The sequence below is a fragment of the Nyctibius grandis genome, chromosome Z (genome assembly GCF_013368605.1).
Source record: "Nyctibius grandis isolate bNycGra1 chromosome Z, bNycGra1.pri, whole genome shotgun sequence".
NCBI classification, from domain to species: Eukaryota; Metazoa; Chordata; class Aves; order Nyctibiiformes; family Nyctibiidae; genus Nyctibius; species Nyctibius grandis.
The window spans coordinates 53,545,484-53,558,114 of NC_090695.1; the positions used below are offsets into that span (position 1 = coordinate 53,545,484).

Below are 12,631 nucleotides of genomic sequence, written 5' to 3' on the forward strand. Positions count from 1 at the left end.
GACCCTGGAGGGGAAAAAAAAGTTGTTGATAAACTGGGACTTCTGCCTTGTGTTGAGGAACAGGGGGCCTCACAAGATGCTTTGGTACCTGGCCTTTCTAGCAGATCCATAGGCCTAGGTTTATAACACAGAAAACACTGGTGGCTGTTCCAGTAGTATATCCGGGACTACAGTAAATATTTGAATTTGTCTCTTCATGTGTGGTTGGATCATCTTCTGCATATGGCAGACAAGGCAGTTAGAATCCTGCTTAACCACTGTTGGTTATCTCCTGTTTCTAGATGTTTCCGGAGTTAATTTGCCAAAAGCTATAGTTTGAAATTAATGGAGGCACTTGGATGAAAGAAGAGTTCCGCCAGCGGGTGGTTAACTCCTTGTATTTCTTTGTCTCCCGTTGTTTGTCCAGTTTGAGGATGCCACATGCAGGTATTTTGCTGGCCATTGTGAATGGATTCTATAACAATTTAAAAAAAATTTCTTTGTCTTAGATTGCTGGGCTGGGGTAGTTAGTGTGTGAAATTGGTTCAAGGAACAGGTCATGCATATATGGGGAGCAAGGACCCTCACAAGATGCCTGGGCACCTGGCCTTTCTTGCAGATATATAGCCTTAAGCTAGGTGTCTGCACTCCTTATGAAATTAACAGGGAAAAGTAAGTGGAGGTTTCATGTTTTTTTGAAGTCAACCTATGCTGCCGATTGAGTTGTTCCACTGTGTGCGGTCCTGAAGTTTCACTCTGCCTACACTAGAATTTGTTCAGTTAAAGAACTGCCCTGGCTGAAAACTAGCTCAGTAAGAAATATTTCTTTCCAGCATGGTCGGTTCATGGTTCTGTCTCGTTATATGACTCTGTGACTTTTAGTGTTGGCACAAGATTGGGTAAGAAACTTGGGCTTGGGGTTTAGTTGTGATCCCTCTGGTTATGTCTGCTTTATTTTAAACACTCTTCACTCCAAATGCTCTGAACTAAGAAACATCTCTAAAAGTTAATTCATGACCATACAAATGGCATTGTTTTAGGAGGTATAAAACTACAGCAGAGGTTTTATTTAGACTCTTGGTATCTCAGCTGGTAAGTGAAAGAGATTAAAAGGTCTAGTGTTGTGCCTAGTTGTGTGGTGTCTAAAGGATGGGCTTCAAATGGCAGTTATGCTGTGGATACATGACTTTTCAAATCCACCTTATTTTTACTATGAATGTTCGCATTCATCTTTTAGAATAAATAGTACATACGTGGAATTCATCCTAGCATGTGACTGTTTGCATGCATGACCTTGTATGTTAATTAACATAGCTGTAATGAGCTGTGATGATTAATTGTAATCAGCACATTTAATGTCTCCTTTCTTCTGAGAATTTTTCTGCAGTAGTACTTTCTTATATTTAATAGAACAAAACTGTATTTATGTAGTATTAGCAGTTACTTAATGAAATCCCGTATCTAATTTTTAAGGGTAAGTTAGGTAACAAAGACCAGACTACCTCTGAACGAAAACTGTGCTCCTGGGAGTTTCTAACATGTGGTAGAGTCTGTAGGTTAGATTGATACTGTGTTTTAGCAAAATTTGAAACTACTAAGGAGCACAACGGAGAGCATAGAATGGCAGAGATTCTGTTGACAGGTTCTGCTGCTCTGTTTGATAAATGGACCTTTGTTTGACTGCAACAGTTCCATCTCCAGAGATGACAGCCTTAGCCAAAAATGGACACACTGTTCTCACAGGTCGCGAGATGCAGTTTGTGTTAACACTTTGACGGAGATGTTCAGAGTACACCATTTAAGTTATTTCTAATGAGTAGAGTGTGCACTTGTTGTGACGTCTGTAAAATGCACATTTCTGTTCTGGAATTACCTGCGACAGACTGGCAGTCTTGTCCATATCCAGTGTGAAATGGCGGGGAGACGCAGACACCGTGGTGGGAGGTGTTGACTGTCGAAGGAACCTTCCCCCTGCTTTCCCAGAAGAAGGAGTGGTGATGTAGGCTGCGTGCCTGCAATAGTACTGTGAGAGGTAGCCAAGCCAGGATGGAGCTGTGAAGTAAAAGCTTAGCTGGTTGAGTTACTAATAAAGCATACAGGGTTTTGGGGCTGGTTGACTGTTAACCCTGTCTTTTTCCTGCTGCTGCTCAGCATAGTGGAACTCGGTCAAGTTGCAAGTTAATTATGAACTCACAGCACAGCCATTGGAACATGCAAGGTAGAAAATGAAACTAGCAAGGAGTTTCAAGGGTAGTGAAAAATTATCCCAGAGTATGGAAACAGTAACAGGAAAACCAGGGAAAGGGTACCCAAGAGAGGGAGCCAGTGAGCTGATCCTGAGAAGCATGAGATGTTTTCTCTTTTTTTGTTTCTGACACTGAAAATATCAAATATAGTGAGATGGTCCTGCAAATAGGACTGGTAACAAATACCTTGGCAGGAAAGGGGAAGAAAGAAGTTAGAGAGTACTTGGGTTTGTTTCAGTTAGTTGTACTTGAAAATCTGTATGTAAGATTCTTAAAGACAGCCTCGGAACTATTTTGCAGGTTTTTTTTCCTGAGATCTTCTGAAAGATAGAAGTAACAGAAAATGGGGAGAGATAAAATATGCTGCTTTTCTTTAAAATTGTGGTGAGATAGGGATCAGTATGCAGACAGCCTACGACTGGCTGAATATGGATTTGTTAAGAAAAAGTTGTGTCAAACCCTTTCGCTTTAGGGTTACTTACTACATCTTTCTCAAGTCTAGTAAGAGCAGTTAGTGTTGGAAGTGAAACAATATATGCCTTCTGTCTCGTCTTCATTAAGGCTTTTGGTATTTATTATGGTGCTTGTAGGCAAGCCAGAGAAACAGAGTACAGGAGAGAGTTTTGTTTGGGGTTTTTTTCAAGCTATACTTAGAGATCATTAGATACCAATAGTTTGTTTTACAAATAAAAGACTGTATCAGATTGAAATTGGAAGGATGGCCTGGACCAGATCAGTACTATTAAGGATTAATGACCTGGATGACATGATAATGAGTAAGATTTCTTAAATTTGAGATGGCACCAAGCTATGGAAGATTGGAGACATGCTAGGGGTAACATTGGAGTCAAAATTGGTGTGGACAAATTGAAGATGTGGCTTGAAAAAAATAAAGTGAGGTAAAGTAGAGAAAAGTACATGATAGCTGATTTGGTGGTAAACATACAGGATGTGCGATTGAAGGTAATACTCTGAGATTTATGGTAGGTCTCAAGTTAAACTTGTATTAACAGTATCATGCTATTGTAAGAGAAGACTACTGCTTTCAACTTTTCTACTCTTTTCAGTTCATGCTTTAATCTGGTCTCTAGTTTTACATGCTGTCATACATCAGGTTGGTGGATCATTTTGAGAGACAAGCGCAGCTCACTGGGGATGATCAGGGATGCAGAAATTGGAGTTCTTTACTCAAAAGAAGGTGTGACATCTGATGATGGCTTTTTAATACGTAACAACTATTTTTCTAATCCACTGTGATTGCAGAAAACAGACTGTTAACTTCCTTTCTGAAGTAATATTCTAGATTGCAGCTGGGAAGTTTTAAATTAGGAAACTTGCAGGAGACACCAGTGAAGCACTAGGACAAATCACCGACGGAGGTTGTAGCAGCCTTAAAACAGCTTAAACACCCATCCATCAGCGATGACACTGGGTATATTTTTTCCTGTCATTGGGTACAGTGTTGGATAAATTTCCTTTACAGTCCTTTCCCTGGTCTCATTATGTGCTGTATTTCTGTGGGGTGACATTTTAATAACATAAGGCTTGTTCAGTTGACCTATACAATTCTGAGAGTGGAGTTCTGCACTATTTCACTTTAGATTTAAAACACAACTAAAATCTCCTTTCACCTTTTCATTCAGTTTCCCAGAACAGACTCCTACCAGCTTCCTTCCCTCCAAGCTATTATGTCTTTTTTTTTCTTCTGCTGAAGCTTCTCTGTCTCTTATTTTCCCTTGATTCCGTAACAGCAGCTGTGTACCCTGTTTCTTTTCCCTGTGCGATGCTGGGAGACTAGATCATATTTGAGAATGTAGGAGTGGTTTTTCTTTAGAATGGTTTGAAGAAATATTGCACTCCTAGTGCAGACGTTAATAATTTCTGTACTTTAAAAATGCTAGCACAATGTGGTCAGAGCTGTGGTCCTCTATTCTCTCTCCTTCTTATACAGGCTAATTTCTCCCTGCAAACATGGCCACTTTGTTTACTTCTGCAGCACTTTTCTTGTCTTGTTTTTTTGAGTCAGATGTGTTTTCTCCACAGTTAGAACTTCATTGCCTGTCTTCTGCTGTCTAAGAGGTTATTTGCTGAGTTTTGCAATTTGTCTCTTGTGCTTGTAGGATAATCAAGCAAATGTGCAAGACCCCATATAGTGCCATATAGACTCCAAATGTGCAGAACCCAGTGGCTGTGGAATAAATACCTTCTTGTGGGACTGTGGTCTGTTTTAGTGACCTTTTTTTTTCCCCATTTGCTTTCAACTTTATGTTTACATTGTGCTTTCATTCCTTCATATTTGGGGAAAAAAATAGGGGAAAAAAAAAGTCCTGTAACTAGCAAACGTCAACCATTGCTCTTATGTCTTCCTAAGTTTTCATGTAGCATGAAAAAACATATGCGTGAATTCCCTTCCTGGTTGCAATGAGATGCTAAAGCTGAAGCCTCAGTGTGAGGTTTCAAATCCCAATATCACCAGTATTGCTGCTCAGCGTTTTAACAAGTGTGTCCAGCTGATGTGCCCATTCTGCATCCCATCCTGCCTCACATTATTCATGACTTGCCAAACACATCATCTTAGTTGCAAATGTCTCCTTTACAACTTTTGCTTTGTGCTAACAATATATTTGATACACAGAAAAGAGAGAGTATTGGGACAGTAGAAAGGAAATGGAACTTTACATAAAAAATGAACAATATGGGTGTTACTGCATATCTTTAATTTAGACTTTTCTTCTTCAAAGGTATCTGTGCACCTAGACTGCAAGTTGCATAAACAAAGATTAAATGTTTCCTGGCAAAACTACCATACTGTTTTAGCAGCTGAAAATTTAATTAGTTTTAAGTAAATATATAGTTGCTCTTGGTGTTACATAGTAGCTGTAGAACCATCCTTACCAGACTTCCTGTGTAAATTTGGTAGAACATAAGGTGGAAAAATAACAGGAAAATTACTCCACTGGTTCTGTTCAGTCTCAGAGCCAACCCATTGCAGGTATTGTGCAGCGTTCACGTATGCTTACCTAGGTAGTGCCTCGTGCTTCCCAAAGCGATAATCAGAACAAGGTAAAAGTGGGTGCAGCAGGGATTATGGCTATTCTAGGAAAGAAAAAGATGATGTTACTGGTCCTGTTTTGGTGTCTTAACAAAAGTTTCACTCATTTTAAGTTTCATCTTCCATTTATTAAAAAAAAAAAAACAAAACAGCAAAACGAACAAAAAAAAACCCAAATAAAAAAATAACAACCCCCAAACACTTCTGTGTTGTCATTTTTAGAGTATGCATGTGTATGCTTGATTTATGTGTTTAACTGCCCAATATTCTTATGCCAAATATTCTTATAGCATGCAGTACATATGACAATATTTTTTTTTTTAATTTCTCTTGAGGGAAAAAATCTAGATGTTTCAAATCTATATCAAGTTACAAGTTAGGCTCAGTTTTTAATTGATATAGAAATCATGTGTTTTTAAACTGTGTTATTAGGAATTAAGAAGATGGAACGCATAACAGTTCTTGAAGGATTGGTGTGGCAGGTGGATGGCTAAATAATTAGAACAGATTGTGACTGAATAACCTGATGTTTTTGTGTTAAAAGAACAGTTTCTTGTGATGGCAGGAGTTCAGCTTTACAGCTTCCTTAGCTTGCTTTCTGGCTGTTTTCAAAATTTAGGTATCATTGACCTGATAGCTAACATGTCCTTAAAACCCATTACGTGGTACTGTTTGTTTTTTTTTTTTAAAGTATGTTTTTCCAATGAAAGTGAAATCAATTCAAGGTTAAATAAAAAGATTCTATTTAAGCAAATTATTTTTTTCATGTAGTGTTGGGCTCCTTAATCTAAAAATATTTCAGATTATGTATTTTGGAGAAAGGCTGTAATATTTTGTAGCAAGCTTGCTGAATCCAAAATATCTTTCTGATTTCTGGAATGAAAAATGGTTTAGGGCCTGTATTCTTGCACTGATGTCAGTTAATACATATTTCTATGTGGAGTTTTTTACATGTTTGGGATATAGTCTATTGAGACTGTTAATAGAAAGTGATACTATGGAATGTCCAGGTTGTTTGGTTTTGTTTTGTTTTTTTTTTTATGTGAACTGTTACAGTTTCGATTTTGTTGTGGTTTATGTTTTGGTTTCTTTGTTGTCCGAAGAGCTAAACTTTAACCATAACTGAAGTAATAAAGCTGACTGTCTAGATTCTGATTTCTAGTTGTGTACCTTGGACAAAACCCAGGAGAATTACTTAAGAGAAAATGGGGCACAAAAAGTGAAACTAAGCCTTACCAAGACTAAAACATTCTAAATATTTTAAAATATTACAAATTATGTTTTTCATAAACCTAACTAGTCCTGTAACTCTTATCTACTCTAATCCTGTGTTTTTTTGAAAACTCTTATCTATTCTGTGTCTTCTAGTTGTTTTTTTTTTTCCAGTGCTCATCAGCTTAACGTGAACAAGACTGATTTGTCATAAGGCAGTGTTTAATGAAACAGTTCTGTAACAGGGTGGCAGGTGTTCATATGTTACATGTTAGCTAGTACTTTGAGAACATCCCAGTAACTTTAAATGCCCAGCCCTTTGGACTCTGAAAAATTCCTACCTTTGGGTGAGAACTCATTTGAAATATGTTTAGATGGGTTGAGGGGGGTTCTCTGACATAGAGACTTCGTGTTCCCAACTGTCTCCTGTGTGTCCATCACCATATAAATGGATCCATATTTTGTAGTAGTTAGTAGAAAGAGGTCAGTTAACTCCCACAGACTAGAGAACATCTAGGTTTAAGAGCAGATGTACTGGAATTATGTACACCTCTCTGCCAAAGATAAGCTTTTGTCTGTATTGAACTGGTGTCTTAGGAGAGACTTTTATAGTCATCGTGATTTTAAAAGTTGAATCAAAATAGGTGGCTGGATTATTTTATAAATATTTTATGTTCCCAAGTATTTTATTTTTATTACATTTCAGAATGCTTTTGAGACAATTTTGTTTTAAAGTGACTAGAAGTTCCAGTTAGTTGTGCTTGTCAACATGTAGATATTTACATGGAGAACTTCCTGCAGAGCCACATGGGAGCGTTTGTAGAATTTAAAATGAAAATGTTCTTTACTTGAAAACAAAAATCCTTTTGATAATGTTTGTAGATGGAGATTAGGAAAGCTCTTGTCTTTTTAGATTGCATGATGCACTCCAGGTAAATTAAATCTATTTTCAGTAGTGCTTGTAGTCCTCAGTTATTTGAATAGTCTCCAATTTATTGGGTTTTGTAATTCATTACATCTTTTCTTGTGCTTCTGTAGGTTGCTTCAGGCAATGTCCTCAGGCTGCAGATGCTACAAATTATATTCAGTTTGTATTTGCATAATGGGAGAGAAAGCTTAGCGATTTGGAGATGTCCTTTGTGGGCAGTATTGAGGTGGAGGCTTATGTTGTCACAGACAGCGCCATGGCCTCCTCCCACCCCAGTGCGGCAAAGCTGCTCTTCTGTGGCTGGGGCAACAGGGCTTTGTCCTGGAAGCACCTGGCAAAATAGCTCCACACTTCTTCTGGTATTTACTTCAAAATTAGTATGTCTCTGGGGACTCCCTCAATCTATGGTGCTATATCTGATCTGTTACAAGAGAACACATGTAGACATAGCTTAATTGTATCTGTCATTCTTCTTGCAAAAATTTGAGTGCTTTGTCATCTTATTTTTTTTGCAACACCCTTGTGAGATTGGTTTGTATTGTTGTCTTAATTTTTAAAAACAGGGAACTGAGCCATGTTAAGGTTATTTATTTATTCATCGACAAGATTCAAAGCTAAGAGCAAAACTCTGACCCAAATTTTAACTGCAAGTATCGATCATATGTGGTCTGTGTAATGTAATTTAATTCTCTTATAATAAAGTTATTTCTTGTCATACATGGAGGTCTTTTTTTTTTTTTCTAAAATATGTGGTCATAATGTAATTATTATTTTTACACCCCAGTTTTACTGTAAAAAACTGCCGAGAAGTCTGTTGGGGCAGCTCTGGAATTCCTGTGTGGAACAGACTTACAAACCTCCACCCAATGTACAAGTACTTTCTGTAGAATAGATGGACCTTGACTGTGATAATAAATTACTTTAGTGAAACCATTCATGCAAGAACTTTGGATATTTCACTGTATCATGTTTTCACAGAAACCTTCTGAATGATGTTCAGATATTAGTAATGAAATGATAATACTACTAAATATGCTAATAATTCACATAATACTAATGTTATTACACATTTCCTTTACCTTCCTCATACAGAAAGGTTTTGTACAACATAAAAATAAGCAACACTTAAAAGAAGCCGTGACATATTAATACAGAAATATTCATACTATTTCTGGTATGAATCAGTGTGGTAGTATTATGCAACCCAACTCAAAAAGTAAGAAAAGGAAGAGAGGAAAGAAATAGTGACGTGTGAGAGTGGCAAAGTAGTGGTAATTTTTTTTAACTTTTGAAATCAGAGAGAATGGGGCACCAAGAAGATTTTGATAGTATAGAGCAGCCGTTGCTTCTGATCTGACTGAATTGGTTTATGCACATCTTGTTTAGAATGTGATCGGTGGTCATTTGACAAATACATATACACATCCTTCAGCTGCTGGAGAAGTTTATTCAAGATTTGTTTCCTTCGCTCTCCCTATGCCCCTTCCTCTCAAAAGTGAGATGGGGCTATGTGGAAGAGGAACAAGAAGAAAAGAGGATGAAAGAGGGTCTTTTGGCTCTCCTGTTTTTTCGGTGGCTGATCTATCAACTTTGTCTCCTGCTGTTTATGAAAACTGTGAGCATCTGGAGAGGAGCAGAGGTGCTTTCTCTGTATGCTCAGGAAGATTAGTTGGTCTGGGTTTACAGTTGCAGAGTTGTGTTTGCCTAAGAACAGTGGTGGGGTTTTTAGTGGTTTACATTTTGAAAAAAACACAGTGTGGCAATATCTTTGAAAAGCCTGTCCCTTTTCTGAGGGGTTGATTTAGTCTCTGATGAAACAAATAACTGAGGAATTTCACTGAGCTGCACATCCACCACTGTTGGAGAATATCAGGTGTATGTCTAATAGTCCACTTTCATTCATATCCAATTAACATCCAGTACCTTCTTTCATGTTGTTCCCTGAGTAGATTTGTTAATGGTTATTCACCTTTCTTTCTTTAGTTATCAACAATATTCTGAGGGTAACAAACCCCTCAGAATATTTTCTCCTGACATTAGCATTATACCCCAAATTAAGCCTAAGGTATGTTCTTGAGGTTCTTATCTTCACATAAAATAGAAAATGGCGTCAGTCATAGTGTTGCTGATTTTTTTTGCCTGGATGGTATGTTTAGGGTTATTTGCGTGCATTTGAAGCATTTGGACAATGCCCTCAGACACATGGTGTGAATTCTGGGGCTGTCCTGGGCTGGGACAGGAGTTGGACTCGATGATCCTTGTCGGTCCCTTCTAACTCAGGACATTCTATGATTCTATGATCTCTCCTAAGAGCACGTTGTATAAATTTGTAAATGTGTCCTATGCTGTAAGTATCTTCCATGTCAATTTTGTTGCAGCTATCTTTTGGCCACTCACAGTTAGTGCCAGAGTATTTTTCATAGTACTGCCCTCCTCCCCCTTTTGTGAGTTTCATCAAACAATTGGACCAAGCAAGCTTCTTCAGAGGGTTTTGTAGTCAGAATGTTTGGAGACAGGCTTGTAGCCAATTAATTGAAATAGTATTTTTCTTTTCTGCTGTTTTCTTTGTCCTTTATAATATAATTTTTGCTCTTTAGCTTACTGCTGTTCAGTGGCAGAAGAAATTTCCTTGGCTTGTCCTGAGTGAAATGGAAGTTTGAGTAGCCACTGATCTAGTTGGAAGATAATTATTTAAATTCATATTACATCACCTTTTCAGTAGATACTGTGAAGATCAACAGCAGGATTCAGCTCTCCCTTGTGTCCGTCTCTGCTAGTAGAAGTGTTAATAATGGCATGAAAATAGAAGTTAACACTTAAATTAAAACGTTCCCTTCTTTTCCATAGTTTTTCTGTGTTGTAATTTCTTGCCAACCTCATAATACCTTTGTTGGATTAACAAAAACAATAGTTGGCTTATTGGTTTTAAATGTCTGTGTGTTAATGCATTTCCAGATTAGACAGAGTTAGTATTCCTTTTCTTCTAAACTAAATTGTTGTTTTTTCTTCTCTGTTTCTACTTCTCCAATCTTTCTTCCACTTCCATCCTTCCCCTGCCCCCATTTTCCCTCTAAAAATATCCTTAGGAATGACTTGCTGATGGTGTGCCGCCAGCTGAATATGGAGGAGTCTGTTGCGGAGATCATGCACCAGCTGGGAGCAGATGAAAATGGAAAAATTTCCTTCCAGGATTTTAGTCAGTGCCGCATGGAACTGATACGAGAAATCAGGAAGGAGGAAGTGGAGCTTTCTGTGAAATCGGATGACTCTTGTAAAAAGAAAAAGTTAAGGGATAGGATAGCTTCCTGGCCATATAGCAGCAATAACAGTTTAGGTAGGTATGACTTCTAAATGTCTTACTGGTGTAATTTAACAAAAGATAAACTCCGGGGCTTTTGTTACCAATTTTACTGGCATCAGAATTTCCCCTAAAGGGCTTTGTGAATATGCTTTGGCATAATTTTATCATATATTAGAGTGCTATTGTAGCTGATGCAGTCTGGTCATCGGTATGTAGACTAGAATGTGTGCAGAACATCCTATTCTAAAAACCCTGGTTACACAAGACAATGATCTTTCTTGAAAGGACAAGAGCTGCGGAGCTCAGCTGGTAACTGAAGATTCAGTGAGCTCTTTGTTGTCTGTAAAGCCCAGACAGGTACGTAGGTAGAAATATTAAAAATGGGGAGAGAAATAATCTTAGTCTTTTGTCTTACAGATGTAATATACTGTAAGAATGTGGATGTTTATTGAATGCTTTAAAAATCATTCCACTTAGTTGGGGATCTGAATGCTGAAAGTGCCTTATGATTTACAGAATACAAAAATTCTCCTTTCCTTTTGCCCTCCCTCCACCACCACCCACGGGGGGAAAAAAACAAAAGAAAAAAAACCTTGCTATGCCATCTACAGAAACATGGGATGTAGGAAGGGATCGTCTGTGTCATTGAGTCCAGTCCTTGATAGCACTGTGATCAGTTGGCACTAGATTGGAAATATTAACACCTACAAAATACTTCCTTTCACCTTGTAACAGATGCAAGAGACCAGAGGACACAGCTTTTGTGGTCAAAAATCCCAAAATGCAAGGTACTGTGGAAAAAGCTGGGGATGTTAGTGCTCTAGCTCCCTACAGCAGCTGCATACTAGCTAAACATGACTGCTGGCCCATGATCTGGAACTGACCTACAACCATGCTTCAGAAGAGGGCAATCAATATCTAATTGTATTTAGTTAGAGTTGTGTCCCCTCAACTTTTTGTTTAGACTACATGAGCCTAGATTTTTTTTTTTAAATACTTTTTTAATGAGAGATCCTCCATTAGCCATCCTAATAGTCTTTTTTCGCCTGTGTCCTAAATTAAGTTAGGTCCTATTTTTTACAGTCAGGTATGCTTCATACATCTTCCTGGAGAGTTTGCTTATCTATGTTCTGGATCCTCATGTAACTGACCTGTTGTCAGAGTCCAGTTCTCTCTGACCAGGTTCTTTTAGATAGTCCACGCGTGGAGGCTGTCATGTTTAACATGAGATTTACTTATTTGAAGATAGTTGATGTTACAAGGGATTTCAGATTAAGCAGAGTGATACAAAACATGCTGAAAACATAATACAAATATAAATTACACATAGCAGAATGTAGCAATTGCAATACACAGCGCAATCACATTACCAACGTAATGCCCAATGTCTCTCTAATATGCTCACCATCATGACACTGGGCATCCCCAGTCTTACGGGGAAGACATACATGGGTTGAAGTCAGCTCAAGCCCATTGCTCTCTTTTAATTTCTTTTGTTAGCTGTTTATGTTTTTATAGTCTTTATGTTGGGCTGAGCCATGTATACACCTCCCCCATGTTGGCCTGGCTAGCTCAGGGAGACATTCACACTCTTTAATGAACTCAGGGAGAAACACACCACCGGTTGATTCACTCAGCTGTTGGTAGCTGTTTATCTAAAGCAAAGACCACCCTCAGGTCCTCTTGGTGTTGAGATCAAGTCAGATGCTTTGCAACAGCCTTGATCAGTCCCAGCCTGTATTATTCCCTGAGCTTCATGGGCACATTGCCCTCGCCCATCTCCTCTGAGCCTTCTTCCATGGTGTAGGGGTTTACTGGTCAGTCACACCTGTCTTTATTTTGTTCTAGTAGCCAGTCTTCTGGAATGTAAAACTGGGCATGTGTTGGTTTTGGGGTCTGTTTTTGTATTTGGT

At 38.2% G+C, this 12,631-nt stretch overlaps 1 protein-coding gene across 3 annotated transcripts in view; it reads left to right on the plus strand.

Moving 5' to 3' along the window:
- The window catches only part of MCC (MCC regulator of WNT signaling pathway), a 247,572-nt gene that overhangs the window by 10,032 nt on the left and 224,909 nt on the right, over window positions 1-12,631 (plus strand). For 2 of the 3 annotated variants that reach the window (XM_068423654.1, XM_068423656.1), the window contains exon 2: window positions 10,504-10,751. The exons of the other annotated variant lie outside the window; for it this stretch is intronic. In XM_068423654.1, coding sequence (XP_068279755.1) covers window positions 10,504-10,751 — 248 coding nt within the window. The remainder of the gene's footprint in view (window positions 1-10,503; window positions 10,752-12,631) is intronic. 3 annotated transcript variants of the gene reach the window in all.